The sequence below is a fragment of the Tribolium madens genome, unplaced genomic scaffold, assembly GCF_015345945.1.
Source record: "Tribolium madens isolate multiple individuals breed KSU strain unplaced genomic scaffold, Tmad_KSU_1.1 Scaffold_71;HRSCAF=194;Tcas5.2_LG6, whole genome shotgun sequence".
In the NCBI taxonomy this organism is placed as follows: domain Eukaryota; kingdom Metazoa; phylum Arthropoda; class Insecta; order Coleoptera; family Tenebrionidae; genus Tribolium; species Tribolium madens.
The window spans coordinates 8651755-8663426 of record NW_025401041.1 but is presented as its reverse complement, the minus strand read 5'-3'; the positions used below and the strand labels follow the sequence as shown (position 1 = coordinate 8663426).

Here is an 11672-nt window from a genome sequence, read left to right as displayed (position 1 = left end):
AAAAACTAATTAGTAATCGACAATAAGAATAAGTGCAAGTTTTAATAAAAACTTTTTTAACTAAAAACTGAATATAGTAATGTTCATAAATACTAAAAAACATTTATTGAATTCAGTTTTAACTAAAAATTATATGAATTTAAAAGTAAATATCTAGTTTGAAATAGTAAAGATAGAAAGCTAAAATGGTTTGTTTCAACTTATACTAAAAACTGTATTTAGTTTTGGTGAACTTAAAACTGTTTTTAGTTAAAACTTGAAATTTTGTGCAGAACTTGGGGTCGATTTCGCCGGCAAATCGTTGACAAATTCCGACTTGAGTGACTGCGAGAGCGACATCGACATAGTTGGCGATGCAAAAAACCTCCCTTATTCATACAAAGGAGCTTAAAAAGCACCCATTCCAAGTGTATTAATAGTTTTCCAAATTAAATTATTATTTTCATGTAAATATTAATTTCGTCTAGCAACAACATCACAGGGTTTAGTGTAGAATAAGTGTCTCGTGTAAATATTTTTGTTAATAAAAATGTTAGTTTAGTGGTGTTTATTTGTTCCAACCCTTCAAACCCACCCTTTATAGGATTAATAAAAGGGGATGAAACACAAAGGAATCACAGCCTACCGGTGTTTTGACGATCAAATCAAAGAAATGAAGAGATTTAATAACATCAAGAGCGGCGTGTGTCTTCTCATTCACACCTTTATTAAATTTTTTCCGGGATTAATAAAACATGAAGCAAATTCAGGTCATTTCAAACATTGTTTTCGGAGAAAATTTGAATCACAAATCCTAATCAAGATTATAAAAAACTCATCCATTTCCGAAAACATTCAAACGAAAAAATGTTTGTTTGGAAAAACGTGTTTTCCTTCATTTTGTACCATTTTTTCGCCCTTCATGGGCTTTTCCACATTGTGACGTTGCACATCCATTGGGGCACTTTTCTTTTCAGTGAGTACCAACACCCATGAAACTCTAACCCAATTTTAGATTTGTTTTTGGCCGAATTGTCGAATTTGGGTACCGTTTCGGGTGCCCATCGGTTATGGACCCATCGGTCGTACCAAGCGAAACTACCATTGAGACTCTTCCTCCTGTTTTGTAACAACATAAGTAACCAAAACTCGATTTATGATTGGGTGAGAGACCATCGAGTCCATCATAAGTTTAGTGACACCGATGCTGACCCACATAATATAAATCGGGGCTTTTTTTTCGCCCATATGGGTTGGTTACTAGTACGCAAACACCCACAAGTCACAATCAAGGGTCAAACTTTGGATTTTAGTGACATAAACAACGACAAACTGATACAATTTCAAAGAAAATATTTCAAGTTTTTAGCTTTTTTTAGTTCGATTTTGGTACCAGTTCTAGTACCGTGGTACTTCTGGGACGAGCACTGGTACAATTCGTTATGCATGACTTTTGTTCGCTATGTTGGTACCTTACATGGTACTTGGTTGGTTAATAGTGCCGCTCACATGTATGGTACCCGACCCTATGACAGGTACTAACAATTTGGAGTAGTACCAATGGTAATTTTACGGTTTTAGTGGCATTAAACCAACAGAAAACCGGCTAGTGGCTTATATAACCATGGGTGAAGGTTGGCACAACTACCATCATACCTTTCCCTGGGACTATCGAGCTGCAGAATTTGACAGTTTCAATGGAAACGTCAATACAATTTTTATTAATTTTATGGCAAAAGTTGGCTTGGCCCATAACCTTAAAACAGCACCGGTTAGTCTAGTCCAACGAAAAAAATTCAACAGTACCATTGGTACCAAAATAAATAAAACATAATTGCTAAAAAGTCTTTATTTCTTGTCGTGGTACTCACTAGAACCAATTTTTATTCAGTGATACTTGGGACCAAAGTACTGTCTTCCAGTAATAACGTGGAAAAGACGTTTTTCGACCAGATTTCAGTACTATTGAAATTTTCTGGTCTAAGCAAGTGTATTTAGAATTTCAAAAATTTTTTTGGAAATTTAAGGTAATCCCTTAAAAAAATAAAAATTAAAAAAAAATGTTATTTTAAACTCTTTAGAAGAATTTGGTGGTAGTACTTTTGTAAACCCGTCCATTTTAATTCTAACAAAAATGTTTAAAAAAAAATTAAAAGTCTTCATTTTAAATTAAACAAAAAAATTCTACCTCTGCAAGCTAATTTTTTTGTAAAGTCTCTATTTTGAGTAAAACGTGATAGTACCTTAGTACTAAACAAAATTTTCATGATGGTACCTTGGTAAAAGTCTCCATTTTGATCCAAACTAACCCAAGTTCAGAGCTATATTTTTCCTGGTACTAGAATTGCAGTGGTACCAAGCCGATTTGTAAACTGCATTACCGACATTTTCAGCCTAAAAACGCAATTATTTTGGTACCACTGCACTTTTTCTCACACTTTCGGAAATCAACTGAGCCATTGGTACCAAAATAAATAAAACATAATTGCTAAAAAAGTCTTTATTTCTTGTCGTGGTACTCACTAAAACCAATTTTTATTCATGACCACTTCTCAGTGGTACTTGGAACCAATGTACTTACCCCAAAGTACTGTCTTCCAGTCAAACTGAAAAGTACAAAAAAACGGGAAAAAGACGTTTTTCGACCAGATTTGAGTACTATTGAAATTTTGTGGTTTAAGCTAGTGTATTTAGAATTTCAGAAATTTGAATTACAAATTTTTGAACAATGCTATTTGCATACAATTTGTGTCAGTTTTCTAATTCTGGTACACCATAGTGTTGAGATACGTGTAGAATGAGAGAGCCGTCTTGAAAATCTGCAACAAAAATTTTTTTGAAAATTTAAGGTAGTACCTTAAAAAATTACAAAAATAAAAAAATTGTTATTTTAATCTGTTTGGTGGTAGTACTTTTGTAAAACCGTCCATTTTAATTCTAACAAAAATGTTTAAAAAAAAATTAAAAATCTTCATTTTGAATTAAACAAAAAAATTCGCGTAAAGAAGAATTTTTTTTAAGTAGTACCCTAGTACTAAACAAAATTTTCATGGTGGTACCTTGGTAAAAGTCTCCATTTTGATCCAAACTAACCCAAGTCCATTAAAAGCAAATTTTTTCTGAGACCTCACTAAAACCAGCGCTATATTTTTCCTGGTACTAGGATTGCAGTCGTACCATGCCGATTTGTAAACTGCATTACCGACATTTTCAGCCTAAAAACGCAATTATTTTGGTACCACTGCAATTTTACTCACACTATCGGAAATCAACTGAGCCGTGAAACAATAAATCCCAGTTTCAATTATTTGCATTATAAAATATGACAAACATTTGATTTTATTCAAAAAATCAAACTCCCTACAAACTTAATTAAATCAAAAAACTCGAGTAGTAGAAAAAATTACGGCTGTGATGTGATGAATAATTGCAAACAGGACGTTGCAATAGCCACTAGATACTGTGTCAAAAAGATTTCGCTCGACATTTTATTAATTATTTGACAATAGTTGATTAAAAAATTGTGATAATTGACCAATTTTTGAAATTCTTGTCGCACCTGTTTCGAATTCTTCTTCAGGTCAATTGTTTCAAACTTGTGTGCTAGCAATTTAAACTGTATGGAAACTGGGGTTGCGATTGAATAAAACAAAGTATCAACACCCCAAATACTTGACATTATCCCCGGTGTGAATGTCATAAACAAGACAAAAAAAATATAGTATGTGCCTCGTGGTACATACATAGAAACGGGTAATTCCCCGGTGATTATGGGCCTAATTAGGAAACTTGTCACAACCACAAGACTATAACCCAAGTAAGATTTGATAATAGTCAAACTTTTTGTCAAAATTTTGACACATTTTTGACGTATTGTCAAATCAAAAGTGTCAATTTTCCAAAATCTCGATTGTAGTTGAATCAGAGTCGCCAGAGTGTCTCTATGCAAGCGCAAACTAACGTATTTACTGATAATCTGTAACAATTGTCAAAAAAAAACTCAAAAATTGTCAAAAAACTCACGTGAAGATATAACACAATTGTCAAAATACTGTCAATCGTGTAGTAGATATTCTCATACGAGAGGCAAATCTGCGTAATTGCGAGTCCTAAAATAGTACCAAAACACCCGAAATTGTACCAAAATAAAATTTTGACAAAAAAACCCCCAGTTTTGGGGTGCAAACCACCAAGAGAGATCCATTTTAACGGGAAAAAAGTCAAACGCTCCCAATCGTTTAACATTTTCTTTTACAATGCGATGAAATTTTCAGGTGTATTATTAAGGATCAGGATTTCAGGGGTGGGTCGGAACGCCCCTTCAATCGAGGGGTGATTTATAATAAATGAGCCGCAACCTGCACTAATAAAAATCAATCAAGTGAAAATTTTATTGCATTCAAATTAAAAAAAAATCATTACGACACTATTTTCAGTGCTGAAATGGCCATTAAAGTACTGCTTTTAGTTTAACCTTGTTGCTATGGTAATAAACTCATTTGGGTGCTGAAATGTTCATTAAAACACTCTTTTGCTACTTTGTAGGTGTGTCAGATGCTAAAATGGTTATTACAACACTCTTTTGAGTGCTGAAAAAAAATTTACTTTTCAAAAGACACCATCGTGTTCAAATAGCTATAAAACGACAAAGCGGTTTTGAAAATCTACAAAATTGGATCAGAATTTTCGCAAAATATTTTTTTTCCTACCTGTGTGAAAGTTTTCAGGTTAATTACAACCAAACCAAATCCGCTGAAAACAATCTTTTTTTGCGTTTTGCTAATAATCAAAGTGACAGTTTTTCGAATTTCAGGAGCCGTAGTTTGATACCAGAGCGAGTTATAAAGTGCATCACCGATTTTTTCAGCCTGAAATTGCACATTTACTAAAATGAAAATTTCGCTTGTGATTTACCGAAACTGAAATCATTTCAGCATTGAAACAATAAATCGCAGTTTCGATAACTTCGCCACAACAATAACCCAAACATTTCAGTTTGTTTGGTAACAAAAATTCCCTAGAAAATTAATAAAATTATTTTACGGCCCAAGGGCGGGAAATAGTACTTTTGTGACACTATAAACAACTGCATGCAGATTACAGCCGTGGCTACGATGACTTGATTGAGGAAAATTGGTTCAATATATTTGTTCAAGTCGTTGCAATAACTGAAAAAAGTGTGCCACAGGGAGCAACAAATGGACCAATTCTTTGCTTACTTGATTAGAAAATTGTGATGATCGACTAGTTTTTTCAGTTTTTTTTGGAATAGTTGAGGTGAGAGACGTTCCAATTTAATAGTTTCGAATTTATGGGCCAATAATTGGAACTGGATGATTAGAGAAACACAAAGTGAGCAAAAAATCGAGTCGGAACCATAAATGCTCCCAATTATGACCGGAAATAGGTACCAGAAAACGAAATTGATGTAATGGAACCACCCATTGGGTACGTACACACGCACCGGTAAATCGCCAGTAATAATAGGTTGTAGAAAAAAATTCAAAACGACGAAAAAAGTGACAATTATAAAATTTCGTATAAATTTGTTTGAGGTGGTCAAAAATTCGTCAATTTTTTTTTGGACTTGTGGTTCGAGGTTTTCCAGGGGCCAGAAGCGTTTTTGGCGTTCTAGCAACTCCCTTAGTGTCATTTTTCTTAAAAAAAGCGTCGCATATTTACCCAATAACTAAAAAAAAATTTGCTAAAGTTCAAAAAATTTGGCACTCACATGAATGTAGAGAAACATAGTTTGGAGATTTTCAATCGCCTCAAAAATATTATTATCGTAAGTTGTCGCAAAGCCAATTGTCGCAAGTACCAAAATCGCGAAGAAAAAAAAAGAATTTACGACAAAATACACATTGAGGAGTTTATTTCGCGAGTTTGGGTGCAAACCACAAACTTTAAATAATTTGAGTGAATAATAACTCGGATCGGTCATTTTTCAACTGCACCTAGCCATCTATTCGATTTATTTAAATACAAACACAAAACTAATTAAATTTTAAAATAAGTGAAATTACAAAGCAATGAAATTAATTACAAAGCCGCTAATTTTAATTATTCACATGATGTGTGATTGCTTTCATTAATTAATTCAATACGACGTTGTGTAAATAGCTGTAGAAAGAGAGGGCTGTTTTAAAAATCTGAAACCAATATTTACACACCTGAAAAAATATTTTTTTCATTAAATACCTGAGTGAAAGTTTTTAAATTAATCCAAACGAAACCAAATCCACTGAAAACAATACGATTTTGACATCTTGCAATTATAAGAGTGATGGCGTGACGGACTTCAGGGTCGTCCGATTCGTACCACAAGGAGTCGTAAGCGGCGTTACCGACGTCTTCAGACTAATTGAGACACAACAAGAAGATAAAAAAAATTATTGAGTGCTGAAATGGCCATTAAAACACTCATTTCGGTGCTGGAATGGTTATTAAAGTTTAAATAAAGTAAATGGTAAAAAATACAGTGTGGGTCACAATTTGAAAAAAAATGTTGGGTACGGTCCTGGAATAATGGGGCACCCTGTACGGTTCAAAGAAATTTTAGTAGATTCAGCTTTAACCAATTATATGCCCTCACAAAAAAAAACGGTTTAATTACCAATAATAGACCAAAAATAAAACTAAAACAATTTTTTATTCACCCTGTATACTACAGCCAAGTCTCAAACCCACTAAATCACTTATTTGAGTATTAAAATTTTTATTAAAATTTTCGTTTCTCTAAAAAGATAAATTCTGATTTGAGTTCTGAAATGGCCATTAAAGCACTCATTTGGGTGCTATAATGACTATTAAAGTACTCATTTTTTTATTAAAAATTGCAATTTAAATGATAAGTTTTCTACTTGTTAAGCCAATAATAGTATATTAAAGGAGGCAATTTTTTTGTAACGATTTACGCATTTTTTCAACATAAAAGTAAATTTTTAAAAATTTAGGAACTTTTGCTCTAATAAAGCGCCGCTGAAAATCACCATTACCAACCTCTAGAAAGTAAATTAAACTGTAGTCTATTTCAGCACCCAAATTGGTGTTGAAAAGCATCGGTTTTGGTATCGAAATAAGCTTTCTTTATTAAACACTTATTTGAGTGTTATAACGGTTATTAGGACACTATTTTGAGTGCTAAAATGGTGGTACTTACCGCATCAGAGATTAATTCAGCGTTGAAACAATAGATTGCAGTTTCGATAATTTCCATAAAACAGTACCCAAAACATTTAATCTTATTTGGCAGTTTGAAGCCTCTGGAACCATAAATTAGACTGTGGGTACTATAGTGGTACCTAAAGTCGTACTTTTGCGACACTACGTACAGTTGCACACAAATAATCCCGACAGAGAGCAGAAATTGGTTGAGAAAAATGCCATTATTAAACCGATTCATTTCGTTGCAATATTCGAATAAAAAATTCTGATGGTCAACCAACTCTTTCAAATTTTTTTTGAATGTTTTTCGACTTTTTTGGTCCGAAATTTTGGTATTTTCAATCTTCCAGTTTTGTATTTTCCGTGCCAAAAGTCGAAATTGGACAATAATTGGCACACTAATTGCGCAAAAAAGCGCATCTGTGCCGTAAATACTGGCAACAATGCATGGTGCCAAAGGCCAGAACCCAAAATGGAAATAGTAGTACCACCCATCTGGGACGTAAACACTCACTGGTAAATCGCCATGGGTGAGATATGGTTGCATATAGAAACTAAACACGACACAACATGTCAAAAACATGAAGGTATTGACGAATTTTGAGGTCTTTTTGAGGAGTCGTTGGTACTGTTGTCTGATGGTCGGATCGAACGTCTCGAGTTTGAGGAAATGGGTGCGTTGGGTGAGGAGATGGGACAGAATGGGTTTGCTGTAGAAGAGGACAAAGTGTTTGCCTAGAATCTGACTCGATGGTTGGGGTTTAGTACCATCATGGTACTCACATGGATGTAGATGAAGGTACTTTGGAGGCACTCCACGACTGTGTTGATATCGTTGTCAAGGGCCCCAAAAATGGCCCCAATTGTCGCAAAAATAATCACAACTGAGACAATAGTACAGTTCATCCAGAAGAAAAAGACCAGAAATGGGGTGACCTTGACATCAGGGTGGACACCACCAGCACGAAAAAATTTCAAAATGTAGTGAGTTGGGTCCAAGGTGTGGTCACCCCTGAAGTTTTAATTAATTAAAACTGTTTTGGACACTTTCTGACTTACATTTTGCTTTTGTGACCCACTAGTGTCATTCTTGGTATTTAAACCAAAGGAAATAACGTAATTATAAGTCTAGGACTGTAATTATTTGGAACTATTGTGACAGCTTGTGTGAAAAAGTGGTAATTAAGTGATCGATATGTACATTGGGGGTGTATCAAGTGACATCCGAGATGTGTGTTTCAATTATTTAGCAGTTTTTTCGTCAACAGTCACTGTATTTAGATAACTGGTAAACGAAAGAGTCGCTTTGAAAACCTATAATTGAGTTTTTCACAACTAATTAAAAAAAAATTAATTACTTGTGTGAATGTCGTCATATTGATCCAGACGAGTCCATAGCCACTAAAAGTCACCTTTTTTTGGGCACGTGCAATGACCAAAGGCAAATTTCGACGAATTTCACTCTCGGATTCGTACCATAACGAGTCGTAAACTGCCTTACCGACATTTTCAGACTAGAAATAACAACACGATTTTGGAGCATTTGAGAAAGCGGACTGAAAAATATAAAAAAAAATTGGGTTACAATTTGAAAAAAAAAAGTTGGGTACGGTCCTGGAATAAAGGGACACCCTATACGGTTCAAAGAAATTTTAGTGAATTTAGCTTTATTAGCTATATGTCAGGGCAAAAAATTGCGGTTTTATTGTCAATAATAGGCCAAAAACAAGACCAAAACTGATTTTTGGATTCACCCGGTATACTATAGCCTAGTTTCAAACCTACAAAATTGTTCAAAAATTCTTGTACGGAATTAAATATAAATAAAAATTGAAAAAAAAAATAAAAAAAGTTACACAATGAAAGAGAAAAATAAAAATTTTTGATTCTTATGTGAAATTAGTTTTATACAGGGTGTTCCGTCTAAACCCCACATTAGAAGTATTAGGAGTTCAAAAAATCTTATTTATTTGAAAATTGGTACATAGCCATAATCCTTTAAGTCCTCCTAAATGAAAATATTTTCAAGATGGCGGCACTTCCGGTTATACCGGAAGTCGGTCTTAACTTTCTTATTTTAAATGGAAAGCTATATTTTTATTGCGTTTTTGGATTAATCGAGTTATTTTAAGGAAGTTTTTATTAGCTGTCCCTATACCTAAATTTAGCCGTTTTTGAAATATTTCCAGTTTTTCAAAAAAATTTGGATCTGCACCTCCCACTTTAAAAATCGGTAACTCTGCTATTTTTTAAAATTTTAAATTCGTTTTTTTGGCGTCTGAAAGAGAAGGCTTAGTTTTTTCTTCTGAGAATCTTCAAATTTTCAAAAAAAATTAAAAAAAAACAAAATTTTAAGGTTACTTTTGTAATAATTTGGCTAGTCGCAGTCTTAACAAAAGTCACCATACCTTGAAAATTATTAAATTTAGGTATAGAGAATGTTAATACAGATCGATGCAGAATTAAATTCTCTTCCATTTAATAAAATAAAAATTGGGGTATTTTATTTAGAAAAATTGAGTTCTGGGTATTTGAATTATTACAAAAGTAACCTTAAAATTTTAGGGTGTGTTAATTTTTTTTTCAAAATTTGATAACACTACAAGAAAGATCTAAGCTTTCTCTTTCAAACGCCAAAAAAACGAATTCAAAATTTTAAAAAATGGCAGAATTACCGATTTTTAAAGTGGAAAGGGCAAATCCAAAAAATTTTAAAAAGGTCTAAATATTTCAAAAACGGCTAAATTTAGGTATAGGGAAAGCTGATGAAAACTCCCTTAAAATAACCCGATTAATCCAGAAACGTAGCAAAAAATATACTTTTCCATTTAAAACAAGAATTGAGACGAACTTCCGGTTTAAATTAATTTCATTTAGGAGGACTTAATTCATTATAGCTATGTACCAATTTTCAAATAAATACGATTATTCGAACTCTCAATATTTCGTAGGGTTTAGATGAAACACCCTGTATATTTTTGTTTTTATCAAATTTTCTCGATAACTATCGTAGAGCACTGATTTTTTTGTATATGATAGAAAATTTAATTTTCCTTCCAACGGTACCAAATATAAAAATTTATCTCCAATAAGTCCGGAGTTATTGGCAATAGACCGCTCCGGGTGCCAAAAATCGACCAAAAACTCAAAAAAAAATTTTTTTAATTTCATTTATATAACGTTTTTTACATTTTTAGATATCCTAAAGACTCAAAAAAGTGTATAAAACGAATTTTGCTCAAGAATTTAACTTTTTCTCATTTTGTTAATAGTCAAGTCGCAAACCCTCGAATCAACTCACAGCCTCCGAGATAAGTTCGCAATTGTAGCAAAAAATCGCAGTGTCGAGAAACTGGCTCACAATAAATCCCGAATACTTTATTTTATCAACTAATGGATAATCACTGAAAAATCCACATAATTACACACATTCACCCAAATTACTCATAATTACTTGGTAGCAATAAAAATCAAGATGCAACAGACCGAAATCGTGATAAAAAACTCGAAAACAAGAACTCCATTCGAGTACCTATTAATTCTCGTGCAATACTCAATCAAGAAATTGTGATAATCGACCAAATGTTTCAGTTTTTTGGCATCGTTAAAGTCGAAATTTTGGAATCGGTGTGCCAAAAGTTTGAACTGGATTGTGACCGGAATACAAATCGCGCAAAACATAGAAGTGACTCCGTAGACACTGACGAACAAAGGAGGCGTCATGTACCAATAAACCACATAGAGGTAGTAAAACCAGCCTTCAGGAACGTAGATTTTCATCTGGAGTTCATGAAAAATGAAAGGTTGGATGTAGAAAATCGCGGCCAAAACCAGAGCATAATTCTTGTAATTTCGGATGAAATTCGCACTTGTGGTCATTATTTTGGCACATTCCATGCGAATTGCGCCTTGGAATTGGGATAAATGCCAGAATTTGGAACGGTTTTTCAGCAACCATGCAAGGGAGGGTTTGTTGCGGTAGTTGACGGCGTAGCGAAAGAGTGTCTAAAAAAGAAAAATCACAAAATTATTCAATTCAAAATTCTAAATTTTTCTAAAACTAGTGAAAAATGACGTAATCTAAGCATGTTTTTCAGCTAAACACGCAAATAATTCAGAAAATTTCAGCACATTTTGCATTCAAAAAAAAAATATATATATATATCAAAAATAAGCCAAAAAACACGGAAATCGGTCAAAATTTATACTTTTTCGTGTGTTTTTAAAGTGAAAATTTATAGTTTTTATATTGCTAAAACAAACCGAAATTAAGTAAATTATTTTTAAAAAATTTCAGCTCAAATTTCAACCAATTAAAAAAAAATCAGCAAATTGATCAAAAATTGTGTTTTGCACAGTTTTGCATTTAAAAACTCAAAATTTCACAAATTTTTTTCCAAAAATAAGTTGAAAACGAAGGAAAATTGATCCAAATTTGTGTTGTTAGTGCCTTTTTCGAGCGTTTAAAAACAGTTCTATAAATAACAAACAGAAAAATAACAATTTCCTGAAAAATAAGTGAAAAA

At 33.0% G+C, this 11672-nt stretch overlaps 6 protein-coding genes across 6 annotated transcripts in view; 2 read left to right on the top strand and 4 right to left on the bottom strand.

The window, feature by feature from the left end:
- The window catches only part of LOC123008873 (brain-specific homeobox protein homolog), a 7270-nt gene extending 6879 nt beyond the window's left edge, over positions 1–391 (top strand). The window contains exon 4 of the mRNA XM_044404903.1: positions 273–391. Within this exon, the coding sequence (XP_044260838.1) occupies positions 273–391 (119 nt within the window). The remainder of the gene's footprint in view (positions 1–272) is intronic.
- A 455-nt stretch (positions 392–846) lies between these two features.
- On the top strand, positions 847–1813 carry LOC123009178 (acyl-CoA Delta-9 desaturase-like). Its single transcript, XM_044405305.1, has 3 exons — positions 847–955; positions 995–1514; positions 1561–1813. The coding sequence occupies exons 1-3, from the start codon at positions 847–849 to the stop codon at positions 1811–1813; spliced, it is 882 nt and encodes a 293-aa protein (XP_044261240.1).
- A 925-nt stretch (positions 1814–2738) lies between these two features.
- LOC123008950 (odorant receptor 4-like) lies at positions 2739–4224 on the bottom strand. Its single transcript, XM_044405024.1, has 5 exons — positions 4003–4224; positions 3387–3955; positions 3237–3339; positions 3039–3194; positions 2739–2798 (listed from the first exon to the last, which is right to left on the bottom strand). Exons 1-5 carry the CDS (start codon positions 4222–4224, stop codon positions 2739–2741), a joined length of 1110 nt encoding a protein of 369 aa, XP_044260959.1.
- Positions 4225–4528: 304 nt separating this feature from the next.
- LOC123009003 (odorant receptor 22c-like) lies at positions 4529–5923 on the bottom strand. Its single transcript, XM_044405092.1, is given in 5 exon segments — positions 4529–4643; positions 4689–4847; positions 4894–4996; positions 5046–5147; positions 5199–5923. Coding segments are annotated over 5 exon segments (1152 nt in total). The 3' UTR covers positions 4529–4580.
- Positions 5924–6074: 151 nt separating this feature from the next.
- LOC123009177 (odorant receptor 85b-like) lies at positions 6075–8234 on the bottom strand. Its single transcript, XM_044405303.1, has 6 exons — positions 8206–8234; positions 7930–8158; positions 7296–7888; positions 7142–7244; positions 6181–6339; positions 6075–6131 (listed from the first exon to the last, which is right to left on the bottom strand). The coding sequence occupies exons 1-6, from the start codon at positions 8232–8234 to the stop codon at positions 6075–6077; spliced, it is 1170 nt and encodes a 389-aa protein (XP_044261238.1).
- Positions 8235–8388: 154 nt separating this feature from the next.
- Positions 8389–11672, bottom strand: part of LOC123009176 (odorant receptor 85b-like) — a 4740-nt gene continuing 1456 nt past the window's right edge. The window contains exons 3-6 of the mRNA XM_044405302.1: positions 10601–11151; positions 10448–10550; positions 8505–8660; positions 8389–8460 (exon numbers count right to left, since the gene is read on the bottom strand). Of these exons, the coding sequence (XP_044261237.1) occupies positions 8389–8460; positions 8505–8660; positions 10448–10550; positions 10601–11151 (882 nt within the window). The remainder of the gene's footprint in view (positions 8461–8504; positions 8661–10447; positions 10551–10600; positions 11152–11672) is intronic.